This window comes from Cynocephalus volans, chromosome 4, assembly GCF_027409185.1.
Source record: "Cynocephalus volans isolate mCynVol1 chromosome 4, mCynVol1.pri, whole genome shotgun sequence".
NCBI classification, from domain to species: Eukaryota; Metazoa; Chordata; class Mammalia; order Dermoptera; family Cynocephalidae; genus Cynocephalus; species Cynocephalus volans.
This window is the reverse complement of record NC_084463.1, coordinates 133,558,035-133,572,332: the sequence shown is the minus strand read 5'-3', so window position 1 is coordinate 133,572,332 and position 14,298 is coordinate 133,558,035. Positions and strand designations below refer to the sequence as shown.

General features: G+C 34.1%; 1 protein-coding gene across 1 annotated transcript in view; it reads right to left on the bottom strand.

The window, feature by feature from the left end:
* Positions 1-14,298, bottom strand: part of PDHX (pyruvate dehydrogenase complex component X) — a 77,114-nt gene that overhangs the window by 11,099 nt on the left and 51,717 nt on the right. The window contains exons 6-8 of the mRNA XM_063093639.1: positions 8,613-8,787; positions 6,655-6,802; positions 2,587-2,645 (exon numbers count right to left, since the gene is read on the bottom strand). Of these exons, the coding sequence (XP_062949709.1) occupies positions 2,587-2,645; positions 6,655-6,802; positions 8,613-8,787 (382 nt within the window). The remainder of the gene's footprint in view (positions 1-2,586; positions 2,646-6,654; positions 6,803-8,612; positions 8,788-14,298) is intronic.

Sequence of the window (14,298 nt, the reverse complement as noted above, 5' to 3'; positions counted from 1 at the left end):
CTCAAAAATTCTTTGCTTTCTACAGATCAAGATCTAAGCCTCCCAGCATATCACTTAAGCATGAGAATCCACAACTGGATTCCACTCCACCTGTCTAATTTTACTGTGACCACTCCCCTAAGATGAATTTTCCACTTTACTCAGGCATCTCAAGGTCATGCTCATTTCTATTTCAAGACCACCTTCACATCACTTTCCAATTGCTCTTTCCATTCTCCATCTTTCAAGGCTCAGGCTTGTTCATTCATGCAAAAATGTCACTATGTCAAAAGAGTAAAAAACAAAGTCCCAACCCCTCAGATTTTAAATTCTTCACAGACAACACTAAAGCAAAAGAGGAAAAAAAAATCCACAAAAACAAAAAACACAAAAATCTCACAAATGAAGAATATCTGCAAATAAATTTCATTAGAAAACTATGTAACAAAACCCTACAGGACACGGTCTACGGTGTATTCAATGGAAAATTCATAATCTTAAACCTTCTTATTAATAAAAAACATTAAAATGAATTACACATTCAAGTTTTCTAACCAAATATTTATAACCAAAATGAATCTAAAATAATGAAGGGAGAAATACAAAATAAAACAATATAAACCGAGAACACAAATATGCGTTATAGAAGCAAGACATTCTTTTAATGTCCCAGGCACGGAGAACATTAAAAGAATTTTATGAAACAGACTTCAATGACTCTAGGCTTATAAGTTTGGGAATCCAGATAAAATGAGTGATGTTCTGGAAAAACATAAGCTTCCAAAATTGATTCAAGAAAAGGTTGAAAATTAATCAGATCAATTATTATGGGGGAAAAAATAAGAAAGTTGCCAAAATCTCTTCCTCAAAATACAACTAAGTTCAGATACTTTTACTGGTGAATTCTAAAAAATTCAAGAAATAATAATACTTATAATATTGAAACAGACACAGAGAAAGGAAAAAAAAAAAGATTCCAAATTTATTTAATGAAGCCAATGATTAAAGGAAAAAAGTCCTGATAAAGCGAGCACAAAATTCAAATTATAGTTACTTACAGCTCCTGATAGAAAATTATGCAACGAAAAATTAACAAACAGCTCATGACCACTAGAGGTTCATTTAAGGAGTGCAAAAATGATTCACAATTAGAGAATCAAGAATACGATTAAAAATATTTGGTCAAAAGAAAAAATCCATATAAAACATTAGGCACATGCTGGAAAGGCATAACTTTAAAGTTCTCCATTATTGTATTTTTTAAGAAATAAAAATAAATTCATTATAAATGTACTTTAAATATACTATTTAAGCAGTGATCTCAGAAAATTGCCTCACTACAGAAAGAAGGCATGATGGAACATGGTGCTGAGCTGGAAGGCAGGAAGGCATGAAGCCTGGGTTCTAGACCTACACCTCCAGCCAGACACCTCCACTGACCAGCAGACTCAGATGTTCACCTGCCTTCCTGCCACCTCCACCGGGACATCTATTAGGCTCCTCAAACTCAACATGCTAGATTCCCTACCTCAAACCTGCTCCTCTCCCAGTTCTACTAATCTTAGTACATGGAAAATCTCATTCCTACCATTACTTGGGCCAAAATCCTTGTTCGTCTATCTCTCATACCTCACATCCAATCAGCAAATCCCTGCCACTACTTTTGAAATGTAGCCAAAATCTCTACTTCACTCGAGCTCCACTGCTACCACCTTAGTCCAAGCCACTGTGATCTTCTCCAGCCTCCTAAGAGAGCTCACTACTTCCACCCTTGCCTCCCTCCAGGCTATATCCACCCACAGCAGCAGAGAGGTCTCCTCTTTTCCTTTTTAAAAGTGTAAGCCAGATATCATTAGTCTTTTGCTCGAAACCATCCAGAGGCCTTCTCATTCATAATAAAATCCCTAGTCCTCACCAAGACCAACAAGGCGTCATGTACTTTGGTCCCCATTCAACTCGTCCCCTTTTAAAAAAAAATTCATCTCCTACCCCTTCCACTCTTACTAACTCTACTCCAGGCAGACTGGACTCTTGGCAGATGTCTTTGGGTAACACCATCTACTCCTCACAGTCTTTGTGTTTGCTGGTTGCTCTGTCTGGATTGCTCTTCTACCAGAGAGCTGTCTGGCTTACTCCCTCTCTTTTTTCAGGCCATGTCTCAATTACTATCTTGCCAGAGAGGCCTTCCTGGCTTCACTTTTGGAAGAGGCACCCCTGGTTATTTTGTCCTCTTACCCTCCTTTCTTTTTCTCCTCAGCACTTCACCATCTCACATATGTTTGTTTTACTCCCCAACTAGAATATAAGCCCCATGGAGAGCAGAAATTATGCAGTTTTTTGTTTACTGCTATATATTTAATGCCTAGAATGTATTTAGCAAAAGATATGGGATCAATTATGTTTTTTATACTGCTATGTTTAGTTGTGAACCCTTTTGATTTTCAGTTTCTTCATCTGCAAAACAAGGGAGTAAGATTAAATAACAGGGTATTTTTAGCAATAAAATTATACAATTTTTGTGACTTAAGAGTTCTATTTATCATTATAAAAGTCCCAAGACATAAAGCTACTTTAAGAAAACAAAATTATTTGGCGTTTGCTACTTACTTTAAGGGTAACAGCTGCCGCCTTGATGATAAAATCATTTACTGATACTTTAATGTCTTCTAAAAGAAAAACAAGCACATTAAAATTAGTATTCATAATATAACTTTAACATTGATCATTATGATTCCAAACTTGCAAATTATGGACTGCACTGACAAACAATGACAAAAGAAAATTATAGGTTTTTGTTTGCTTAGTCAGTAAGGTTCCCCTGATTAGAAAAATTTACATTATATGAGGTCCTGGGTAAATAATATTAAACATGAATATAAAAGTTTACTTCTGGGCCTTGATTACAATTTTTAAAAATTACTCAGGTACCATACATGTGAACTTGAAGGATATATTACGAGCATAACCGAAAAGAAAACCAACCCTTATGTCTCTAAAAAAACAAATGGTCTCTCTGTGTTGTGTGTAGCCAGAAAATTTACATGATTCATTTTTTTCCTCAACCTTTTGAAATACCCTTATTCTGTGAATGCTTTGTAATATATTGATTATATTAGAACAGTGGTACACATAGGAACTTTAAATAAACAATTATATATATGGAGGTGTGTTCTTTTTACTAATAGAGTGTATACTGAAAAAATCTAAGATCAGGGAATTAAACAAGAGCTGCTATTTAACATAACAAAACAGGATATAGCAAATGCCAGAGATGAAGCAATACTGGTGTAGGTCCTAGTGCAATGAATAAAATGAGGTTTTCTGTCTGCTTTTATGGTGAATCCATTTGAATCTATTTCCTTCCAATATACATAATGATTTTAAGATAAAGCTGGGGTCCCCTCCCTTCCCACAGAACAGATCATAACTAAAGCTTTTGATTTATACTTTTGCTTTTGCCAATGGGTATGAAAGTGTCAGGAAATGTAACTACACTTGATTCTTTCTTGCAAGAGCTTCTAGAAAATTATTTGAAGATCAAGATCTCTTCAATGGTATGTGGCAAGAAACACACATCCTGTTACTACAGTATCATGGAATTTTATGTGAATAGCAGCTCATTCCAAAGGCATGCAGTAGACTTCAGATGGAGATTAGATGAATTACCATAAACCTAAATACAGCCAAACTGTCATGGTAACTGTCAGCTGCACAGTATCATAGCTCTTCTAATTCAGATTTCTAGAAATACATAAACATTTTTGTTTGTTTAAACCTCTTTAGGAGTAGAAATATACATGGATTTCCAATGCTCAGAGAATTAATGATAACCACATAAAAAAAGAGTTGGTCTGCACAAATTCAAATATGTGCACACAATATTTTATGAACTCATTCTGCTTGCCTCTCATGGCTTCCTTAGCCTCATTCTTATTTTATCTCTCATGGCTCCCTTAGCCTCATTCTTATTTTATCTACTACGCATAGCTATCCATGAAGACTTCCAAAACCACCTACCAGCTTATGACCCCCAAGACTATGCATAAGTCCACAGTCCTCACCTAAAATTCTGTCTTCATCACACTCCAACACTGAGACGCATTCTCGAGTTCCACTTTCTGCATCTTGAGACACTTTCTCATACTGGCTCCTATGTTACCACACTCTCCTTGGTTTTCTTTCACTCTCTGTCCACTCACTCATTTTTAGTCCCTTCCCCTCAATGTTGGCATTTCCCCAGGCAGGAACTTTCAGTTCCATGGTTTTGAAGCCCTTTAAATAATGGTCCAAATTCTACCTCTAATCCAAATGTATTTGGAGCTTCAGACTTGTCAACTTCTTATATGACTGGCTAATATGCATCTCAAATCTAACATGTGTAAAGGAGATTTAAAATTACTTTAACTCTTTATTATGAAAATTTTCAAACGTATTGAAAGGAGATGTTAATATTTATTGAGTAGGATATAGTTTTTAAGGGAAAATCAAACATTCTCATTTGTGTATTAAGTTACAAAAGCAAACTGTAGAAAGTGCTTATAAAATGTTACATATTATCACCTTACATAAGAAAGAGGAGTGAAAACAGATAGACAATGTTGGCTCTCTAAAGAGTCATGAGAAAACTCCTAATTATAGGGACATATTACACCTGGACCATGCAAAGATACTAAACTAATCCACATTGCCATTAAAATAATACTGAGAAAACAGGAAAATTACTCCCATATTAACCTCTACATCATAACTAAGCAAGTATAATGTTAGACTTATAAGGGTTAATGTTTTGAAAATTTACCACTTTCTCTGGAATAGCCTTCCACTCGGTTCCTTGAACTTTTAAAAGCTGTCAAGTTGTTTTTATACGAAATCTTAAAGTCCGTATATAAACTGATTTATCAGTCCTGCTTTTACTTAAGAGATAGAAAACTGCAAAAGAAAGTTGTTCTTGCCATACCAGAGTGGGAGAAAAGCAGAGTAAACTATAAAGTCAGCTTTTCTTGAGCCCATTAGGGAGATGAGGTTACAAAGCAAACAGGCAAACTGAATGCCCAAGGGTGATAATGTGTGCAGAGGAGAGACAAACACAGGAATTGATTACCCACTGTCAGGGAATGGGAATGAAGAGGACAGAGTATGGTCAACTTGCTTGAACAGATGGGGACTATCAGCAGAGAGATGGAAACTATAAAACACATTCAAATGGAAATCCAGGGAGAAAGCCCCATGCTAACAAAGATAAAAAATATTTTTGTCAAGCTTCACAGACTAAACACAACAGAGAAAAGAATCAGTGAACTTGAAACTAGGTCAACAAAAACTGTCCAAACTGAAACACAAAAGGAAAAAAAGGGCTTTAAACAATTCAGTCTAACATTTATAATTGGAGTCCCAAGGAGAGAATACACAGAGCAGATGATATAGTTAAAAATAACAGCTGGGAAGTTTTCAAAATTAAAGACAGACAACAAACCTATGAAGCTGAGAGAAACCCAAATAGGAAAAATACGATAGGAAACAAAACACCAAAAACACCTGGACATATAATAGTCAAATTGCTAATGGAGAAAATGTTGAAGGCATCCAGAGAGAGGAAAAATTTTCATACACATGGGAACAATATTAAGAATGGCAGCAGACATACTGTAAGCCAGAAGATAATGGAATGATATTTTTATTTAAGGTACTGAAACAAAAACCTTGTTAACTCAAAATGCTACACCCAGCACAAATATATTTCAAAAATGAAGAAGATAACACCTATTAGGATAGCTACTATCAAAAAAACAAAATAACAAATGTTAGCAAGGATATGGAGAAATTGGAACCTTTGTGCGCTGCTGATGGGAATGTAAAATGGTGTAGTCACTATAGAAAACAGCATGGCAGTTCCTCAAAAGACTAAAATAGATTTACCATATCATCCCGCAATTCCAAAGCTGTCTCTCAGCAACCTTATTTTTAATAGATTTTTGGGAGAAACATTACAAATTTAGTAACTTGGAAATTCATTTTGAAGAAAAAATATAAAATTACAACTTGAAGAAAGAAGAGTGATATCTAAAATATATTTACAATTTAAATCACCTTTAAATCAGTTTGGAATATTAATCTCGCTAAAATGGTAAGGACTGCTTTGTTTGGATATCATACCAAAAAGTATTTTTTAAAAACACCACTTAGCCTAAGCAAATCATTCATATGTCCTAATAAAAAAATTTGCATACGTGAAAGTTAAAGCAAACCAGAAAATTAAGCCTACTCTTTGCTTTTAAAAACAAACAAAAACAAACAACCAACCAAACCATAGTATTATTTGTAGAGCTCACTGCGTGACTGAGTTGGACTCAATAACTGCCTGCTGAGTAAATGTCAACCAAATGTACATTATTCAAATATGACAAAAGGGGAATAAAAGCAAGGTAGAACAGAATCCCTTATTCCACATAAAGGTAATCCATCCATAATTTATTCAATAGGATAAAACCAATTTATTTCTTATAGGAAAACAACCAATTCTTTACTCAGCACAAAATACACCCAGAGTAGAGTTGCAAGTGGATTATAAAATTGAAATAAAAAGTTATATACAATGTGAATCTTATATATATAAATTATTTCATGATAGTTTAAATTAGCATGTGTATCGTATTAAGAACATTCAACTTTACTAACCTCTGACCAGATCTTGTCTAACTTTTAATACAGCTCCAAGGTTACAGTCAGCAGTAGCATATGCATGAGGTATTGTACTTTTAGATTCAGTTAACCTCTTGGCAATAACTCTTCGGATATTGCTAGCGGGGATTTCAGTAAAGGTGCCCTGCAAAAAAATAGCAACCTGTCCATTAAACCATAAGTAGAATGGGAAAAAATAAAACAGAAAACAATTTCATAACTGAAATTCATTCTCAGTGACTTATGATATTAATTGAAGACTAATACAGAAAAAGTACTCTTAAAAATTCTTAGTATAAGGGAGGAAGATGAAAAATCTGAGTAGTTTAAGCTTTATAGTATATGAATGAAGGAAAAAAAGTGGTAAAATTCATCTTTCAGTTGTGAATGGGACATCTTATATTACTATGTTTAAGATGATTAAAAAGAAATCTACCACATAAAAAATAATTCCCTCATGGGTATTTGTATACTATGTATGCATACTATATACACGTTATACACACACACACACACAGATACTATATACTGTGTGTATGAATATGTGTGTGTATACATACATATATATATATAGAGAGAGAGAAAGATAGAGGACAGACATTTACATATACTGTATGTACCACCTGTAAGCAGCATTTTTTTTTTTTTTTTTTTTTTAACAAACATCACTCAATAAAACTCAAAGCAACCTATATATCAACAAACCAACTACAGGCATTTCTTATTAAGATGGTATATGGTAGAAAAAGATAATCCAATATACTGGATAAACTGCCAAATCATTTCTATTTTGATTTATAATTAAAAAAAAAAAAACAAAAAACACGAGTATCTTATTTCCTAGGAATTAATAACAGAGAGTACAATGAGATAATAACATCTTCCTGTAATGTCACTGTAGCTTTTCCATTCTGTTCCCTTGAACCTCTCATGAAAGCATGACAGACTTTAAATTACATCTAATTTCCTTCCTTGTCCTTCACTCCATTCTGGGACTTGATTATAATCACTTCAGGATAATACACAACAGCCAAAAGTACAGATGATTTGTTTTTTACAAATACCCTGTTAAGGAATTAAATATTTTATGTTAACAAAGTACTTTATCAAATAGAATAAATGTTCTCTACATAACATAAGAATTTGAAAGTAAGGTTTACCTTCCTAATTTGAATAACCTACTCTTTAAAGAAATAAGATTTGACTACACATACAGTTTTTGTGTATGTAATCATGAAACATTAATGCACATTAAAAAATCTGTTTCCCATCAAACTTGTACTGTTTCAACTCTTTAAAAATATTACATTGGAATACACTTCTCCATTAGAAAGACCACTGTAGGTTTATTTATTTATTTTTATTTTTACTTTTTAAAGTGCACATTAAATTTTAAATAAACCTGATTATACCACATTTCTTCTGATGAGAAACAAATGACATGAAAGTTACTAGAAAAAAGAGACAGAGAGGCAAAATGGAGTAATTTGAAAACAAAAAAAGGCTATTATACTGCGTGTATATGCGAAGGAAAGGATGACTAGCTCTATCATCTATATAGCTCTTTGTAGTGAGACTATCAATTCCCTAGGTGAAATATAAAACATATCCACAAAAGAGAACTAGTGTCAGCTACCAATTATTAGTATGAAGCTCGAGAAAAACAAAGATGTGAAAAGTATAATTATAGAGTATACATATGGTACTAAAGTTGTGGAACTTGTGCCAATTTAAATTGAGTCACAGTTCTAATGTTTTATTTGGAAGTTAGTGCTTTACAAACAAATTTAGTTACTGCTAGGAAATCTGCAAAACAAAGAATCTGGAATGTTTTTCTTTATCACTTTTGGCTACTACTAAGATGGATTGGTAAAAGTACTGGTAAAACATACAGTAATTCTTATTTTCTCTCACACTTACATCTGAAAAATATAAATCTATTCAGAGGGCATTACCACTGCATTTGGTTGTCCAGGAGTTGATACCGGTGGGATCATTGGCCGAGGATAAGATGGCCCAGCTGTGGCCTGTGGGGGCAAAGGTGCTGCGGGAGTGGCTGAAGGGGCTGGGGTCAGTCTGGACTCAGTGATCCTGCCCATTTGTTTCAACTGTACCAGTTTGAGAGCATCCCTAGAGTTAAGATAGAGTTAAATAACCATGATTAGCAACAAGAAATATAAGAAAACTATCAGAAAATGAAGGGGAGATGTGAAGGGGAGATACATAGATATATACAGATGTGAAGGCTATAATACAAAGTGATTTGAGCTAGAAAATTAAGTCCTGTCTCTTACATGGTCTGCTGATTCATCTTATTTGTACAATGGCTATGATATCTGTACATATTCAAAAATCAAACAATAATTAGAATTTTATCAAGGTATTGGGTATACATAGTAATTTTTAAAAAGGAAATTAGTCTTTTTTCTGGCTAATGGATGTCACTTGGTAGATGATCAATTTATTAATTAAACTATACCCTCATTCTTTATACTCACGAAATAATTTTCACATAGCATTCAGAAAGTGATCAGCTTTCATCAGGATATTTACTAAATTATTGTTTATTCTAGTGCAAATCAGCTTCTTTATGGCCATGAAATCATGCCATTTTTAATTTTGCTCAATATGCTATCAGTACAACCTAATGTAAATCTAACCCACAGCATCATTTAGAATGAAAAATAAACTAGGTACAAACTTGCCTTTGTATTACTCTGTAAATTTTTTTAATTTAAATTTTTTAAAAATTGTTTTTAAAAGGATGTAATTAGACTACAAAATATACCAAACCCTCAATTCATGATGCTAAGTGACAGTGGGTATAAAGCAATATATGTTCTTAAAATGACTTTTAGAAAATTTTAATACCTAACAATTAATTCAGAAGTACTTTTTCCAATTAATAAAAATTGTTTTACATAACCTAAAAACAACTTCGAGGTGATACAAATCAAAGACAAATTATTTCTCAAACACAGTTAATATTTAGACATTGCTTATCGAAAGAACTGGTAAAAAAGAAAACAAAAATCCCCAGCATCTGTTGAGCATATGTGAGATGACAATTATCCTTCCCCAAACAAAATCTTTTACTATTATGGTAACATGGTTAAATAGAATTTTGAAATGGCCCCAACATTCCTGTTCCTGGTATAGACACCCCGTGTAATCCCTCTTGAGAGTGGGTGGGTCTGTGAACAAGATGGATGTCATTCTTATGATTAGGTTATATTACATGACAAAGTTCATGAGATTTTATGAATGTAAGGTCCCAAATCAGTTTACTTTGACTTAATCAAAAGTCAGATTATCCTGGAGGGGCCAGACGTACCACGTAATCCCTGAAAGAAGAGATTTGAATTGAGGGAGATTCAACTGTTGCGTTTCCAGAAGCAAACAGGCATGCTGAGAACTGCCTATGGAGAAGACACATGGCAAGGACCTGAAGGTGGCCTCTAGAACCTGAAAGCAGTCCTGGCTGATAGTTAGCAAGGAAATGGGCCACAGCTCCAAGGAACTGAAGTCTGCCAACAACCAAATGATACCAGAAGAGGACCCCAGGTTTCACATGAGATCCCAGCCTTAGCCAATACTTCAGCCTTGTGAGACCATGAGCTGACAACTTGGCCATGCTGTCCTACAGAACTGTTAGGTTCATTTTTTTAGAAAGAGGGCCTATGCTTTATATCAGAGACAGAAAGGGGTGTATGAACTTAACTATAAATACAACTAACTTAATTGTTTCTAAATTAAAGAACTGACTATTTTACAAAAAAGGGTCATATTGACAAGGAGATCTAAAATGCTGTATCATCTTGGATTCCTAAGTACTAAAGGATGGGGTTAAAGTGGAAAAAAGGAGCCTATTAGTCAAGTAAGTACTTATGTCATGTAACCTTACACTAGCTGTGTAAGAGGTATTATTACTCTCAATTTATGGATGAGTAAATGGCTCAAAAAGGTTTAAATTCCATGTTTAGTCAGTATTTCTTAAGCATCTACTCTATTCCAGGTATTGGGAATACAATGTTAAACAAGACACTTTCCATCAAGGATTTCTATTCTACAGAGGGAGCCATAAATTAATTAAGTAAACAAATTACGATAGTGATGTGCTGTGAAGAAAATGAAGTAAGAGTAATGAGATAGGGAGAGATAGATGAGAAGAGCAGTTATTTTAAAACAGGATGGTCAAGGAAGGCCTGAGCAGGTAATATTTGTACACAATAACGTAAAGGCAGGAAAAATGTGTCTTTTAGGAACAGAAGCAAGGCCAGTATGGAAGGAGTGAAATGAACCAGGTGGGGAGAGTCAAAGACGGAGAGGTAGGCAGCTACCAAGTGCCACGTCCAGGATCAAACCCAGGCATGGCCCACTCCAAAGCCTATGCATTTTCTACTGCTTTTCTAATACCTATGCACATACTATGCAAATTAAATATAAACTAAGGTGGGGTCAGAATAATTTTTTCTCATAAGAATAGAATAAAATATCTTAGATTCACAGCAATCCTGGGACTGAATGAAGAAATGGGATCTATCTGATCTAAAGCTAAAAGTAGGATTTCCTAACAAAGGCCTTTTACCCACCATACAAAAAGTAACAGGAGGCAATGCTGGTTCTCACAATATGTTGATGGTGAGAGCAAAACAGAGGGAGTGGAGGAGGTATGTGTCATAGGAAATGATCTCATGTATTGTTAAGGCTTTTGACAAGCTTACTTCTGTTTGGAAATTAATTTTTAATCTATTTATGATATTTATAACCAAAAGCACCATTTTCTGTGTAATTGTGATTTCATCTACACGTAACCTATTAGTAAATGACTACAATCTCTGCTAACATACGTCATGAGCCAAAATCCTAACCAGACAGAAAAGAGTGTGAGCACTGATACAAAATAAGGCTTTCTGTTATTTCAGAAAAATGTCTTCAACACAAGAAATTTAGCTTTTAAGAGCTCTTAGAAGTCACAGACCAACATTACCAGTCCCTTTCCATTTTATGTAAGGTGATTAAATACATCTTCCTAATAAAATCTATTATCAATCTGGATTTTAACATTTAGCATCAGAGCAGCAAATCTAAAACACGTTGATATCCTTATATAGAGATCACTAGTTTACTCTCAGTCATTGGTCAAAAACAAAAATGAACAGAGATACTAGAAAAATCTATATTGTTAATGTCTGAATACATCTGTTTTTTAAAAAGGCTGATGACTCTAAATAGGTACATTTTAATCTCAAGATCAACATAATTATTACTTATTATTTTATTAAGAAAATACAGTTTTGTTTTATCCATATAGTAATTATGATTCTCAGGTAAAATGGCACTTGGTGAAGAATAAAAGTTTAAAAGGGTCATTAATCATAAGCGAGCCAGTAGAAAATCAATTCTGGCCATTAGTTCACAGTAAACTTTTACTGCTGATTTTACACTTACATACTTCATGAAAGGTAAATGTTAATTATTGTTTAATAACAGACAACAATTTAGTTTCTGTAATGCACAGAACAATCTCAATGATTTCTGCACATTAAATAATTAATCAGACTAAACTCGAAGAATTAGGTGGGCATTAAAAGCTGTAAAAATTAAGAGAAAAATAAATACAAAATACATATCTGCAGAAAAGCAGAGGATGCTTTGAAAGTTCACTCAAGTAGAAACTTCTCTACCAGGATCCCTCAGAGAGCAATTCATTTGGGTGTGCCATAAATTAATTTTGAAAAGAAATATCACTAAAAACACACTAGACACTTGCCATGCTTACCAGATTTTTGATGCTGTGATATGAACACACACTAACTACAAGATATACCAAAGGTATTGAGATGTAGGCAAGGAACCTCGATGTTGTATTCTACAACTGTAGCCCTGGCAATTGCTTTCTTAAAATACTCACGTGTACAGGTGAAGCAAAGTCTACATGCTTTTGTACAACATGTACTATGAGCAGTATGTTTGTTTTAATGCAAAATTAAAATAGCAGTTCTGACACCAATGATTTCCTTCACAAATACAATGGGTCAGGGGCACTTCCTCAGCAGTTGGAACTGATTTTTCTACTCTATTTGCACTTTTAGTTGACAAGGTACAGAGGAAGAATGTCCCTCACCATGTCAAGAATGCGTGCTAGGGTATTTGGGGGTAGCTTATGCCAAGGTCTGCAATTTTTCAATCACTTCAGAAAATGACATTTCTATAGATGACAATAAGCCAAAATGTTTTTCCAAAGCTCACCTTAACGTTAAACTTAAAACACAGGCATTTCAGTAGTATACAAAAGCAAAATTCCTCAACACTGCATGAGTTAAGGATCCATTTTTCTATGAAATCTTTTCTAATATTTTATATTTTGAAGACCAAAGGTTGACTCCTTTATGGTAGGGAGTTAATGAATAAGGGCAGGACAGAAAACTGGGTAAAAAAGAGAAAGATGGTAAAAATATTAAAAGCATAACTTTCAATACTGCCCGAAGATAATACCATTTTGTTCTCTTTAGGATATGTTATATTAGTATTATAACTAGCAATTCAGATCTTTTTTACGAAAGATATTTGTGTGTTTTATATGTATTAAGCACATATGGAAAGAGAAAGAAGGAAGAAAGCTTTATTTCTTTATCCTACTTCTGTCATACTACTGAACTGCCTCCAAAAAGTCACCCACCCAATCATTCAATTCAAGAGCCCATTCTCAGAGTGAATCTTCCCTGACTTTTCATCCATCTCCCAGCTATCTTCCAAGAGAGGAATTCTACTGTTTTCTATACAGTTTATCTAATGTTGACCTCAATTACAGCTATTGCTTTATTATCCACCAAACCTATGTTTCTAACCTCAAACTATTTCCTGAGATACATCTTCACCTCACTGATCCTGATAACAGGATTGCTTCTAAGTGCTCACAATAAGCTTCAAACATTACTTACTCCACCAAGACAAATGTTTCCCCCAAATCCCTTATTTCTACTTCTGGAGCCAAAATTTTCATCAACCAGACCAGAATCCCAAATTCATTCCTTGACTTGTTGCTATCCTACCCTACACTCCACATTCAAGCTTTGACAAAGACTTCTGGATTCTTATTCTGTAATGTTGTCTGTATAAGTAATCTCCCTTTTACTTCTACTTACATTCAAGTATTCGTGATCTCTCACCTGGATTACTTTATAAGCCTATTAACTTATCTCCTTACCTCAAATCTTTTTCTGCTCCAATTTATCTTACACAAATGTGCAAAACTGATCTAAGGGGCAGCTATTATTATTTAACATTTCACCAAATCTTTAACGATTAATGAATTAAATACAAACTCTTCATCCTACCCCTCAGAATTATAGGCAAGCAGGTCTGCCTGTTATAAAAATAGTTGCTTTATCCCTTTTCTACAGAGAGTCTACTAAGGCATAGACTGGTAGAAGACTAACAAAAGTAAGATATCAATAGTAGACACTAATAACAGTAGATAGTGATAAGGGAGAAAAACTAGGTTTAATTGGCTATCAGGATTCTTAATGTTAATTTTTTGTGGCTAAGTGAAAGTTTTAAGTCCTTTAACTAAAAATCCCTCAAACTAGGATATTGTCTTTTCAGTCAGACAGTTGATTTCCAGATCAGGTAGTGTGT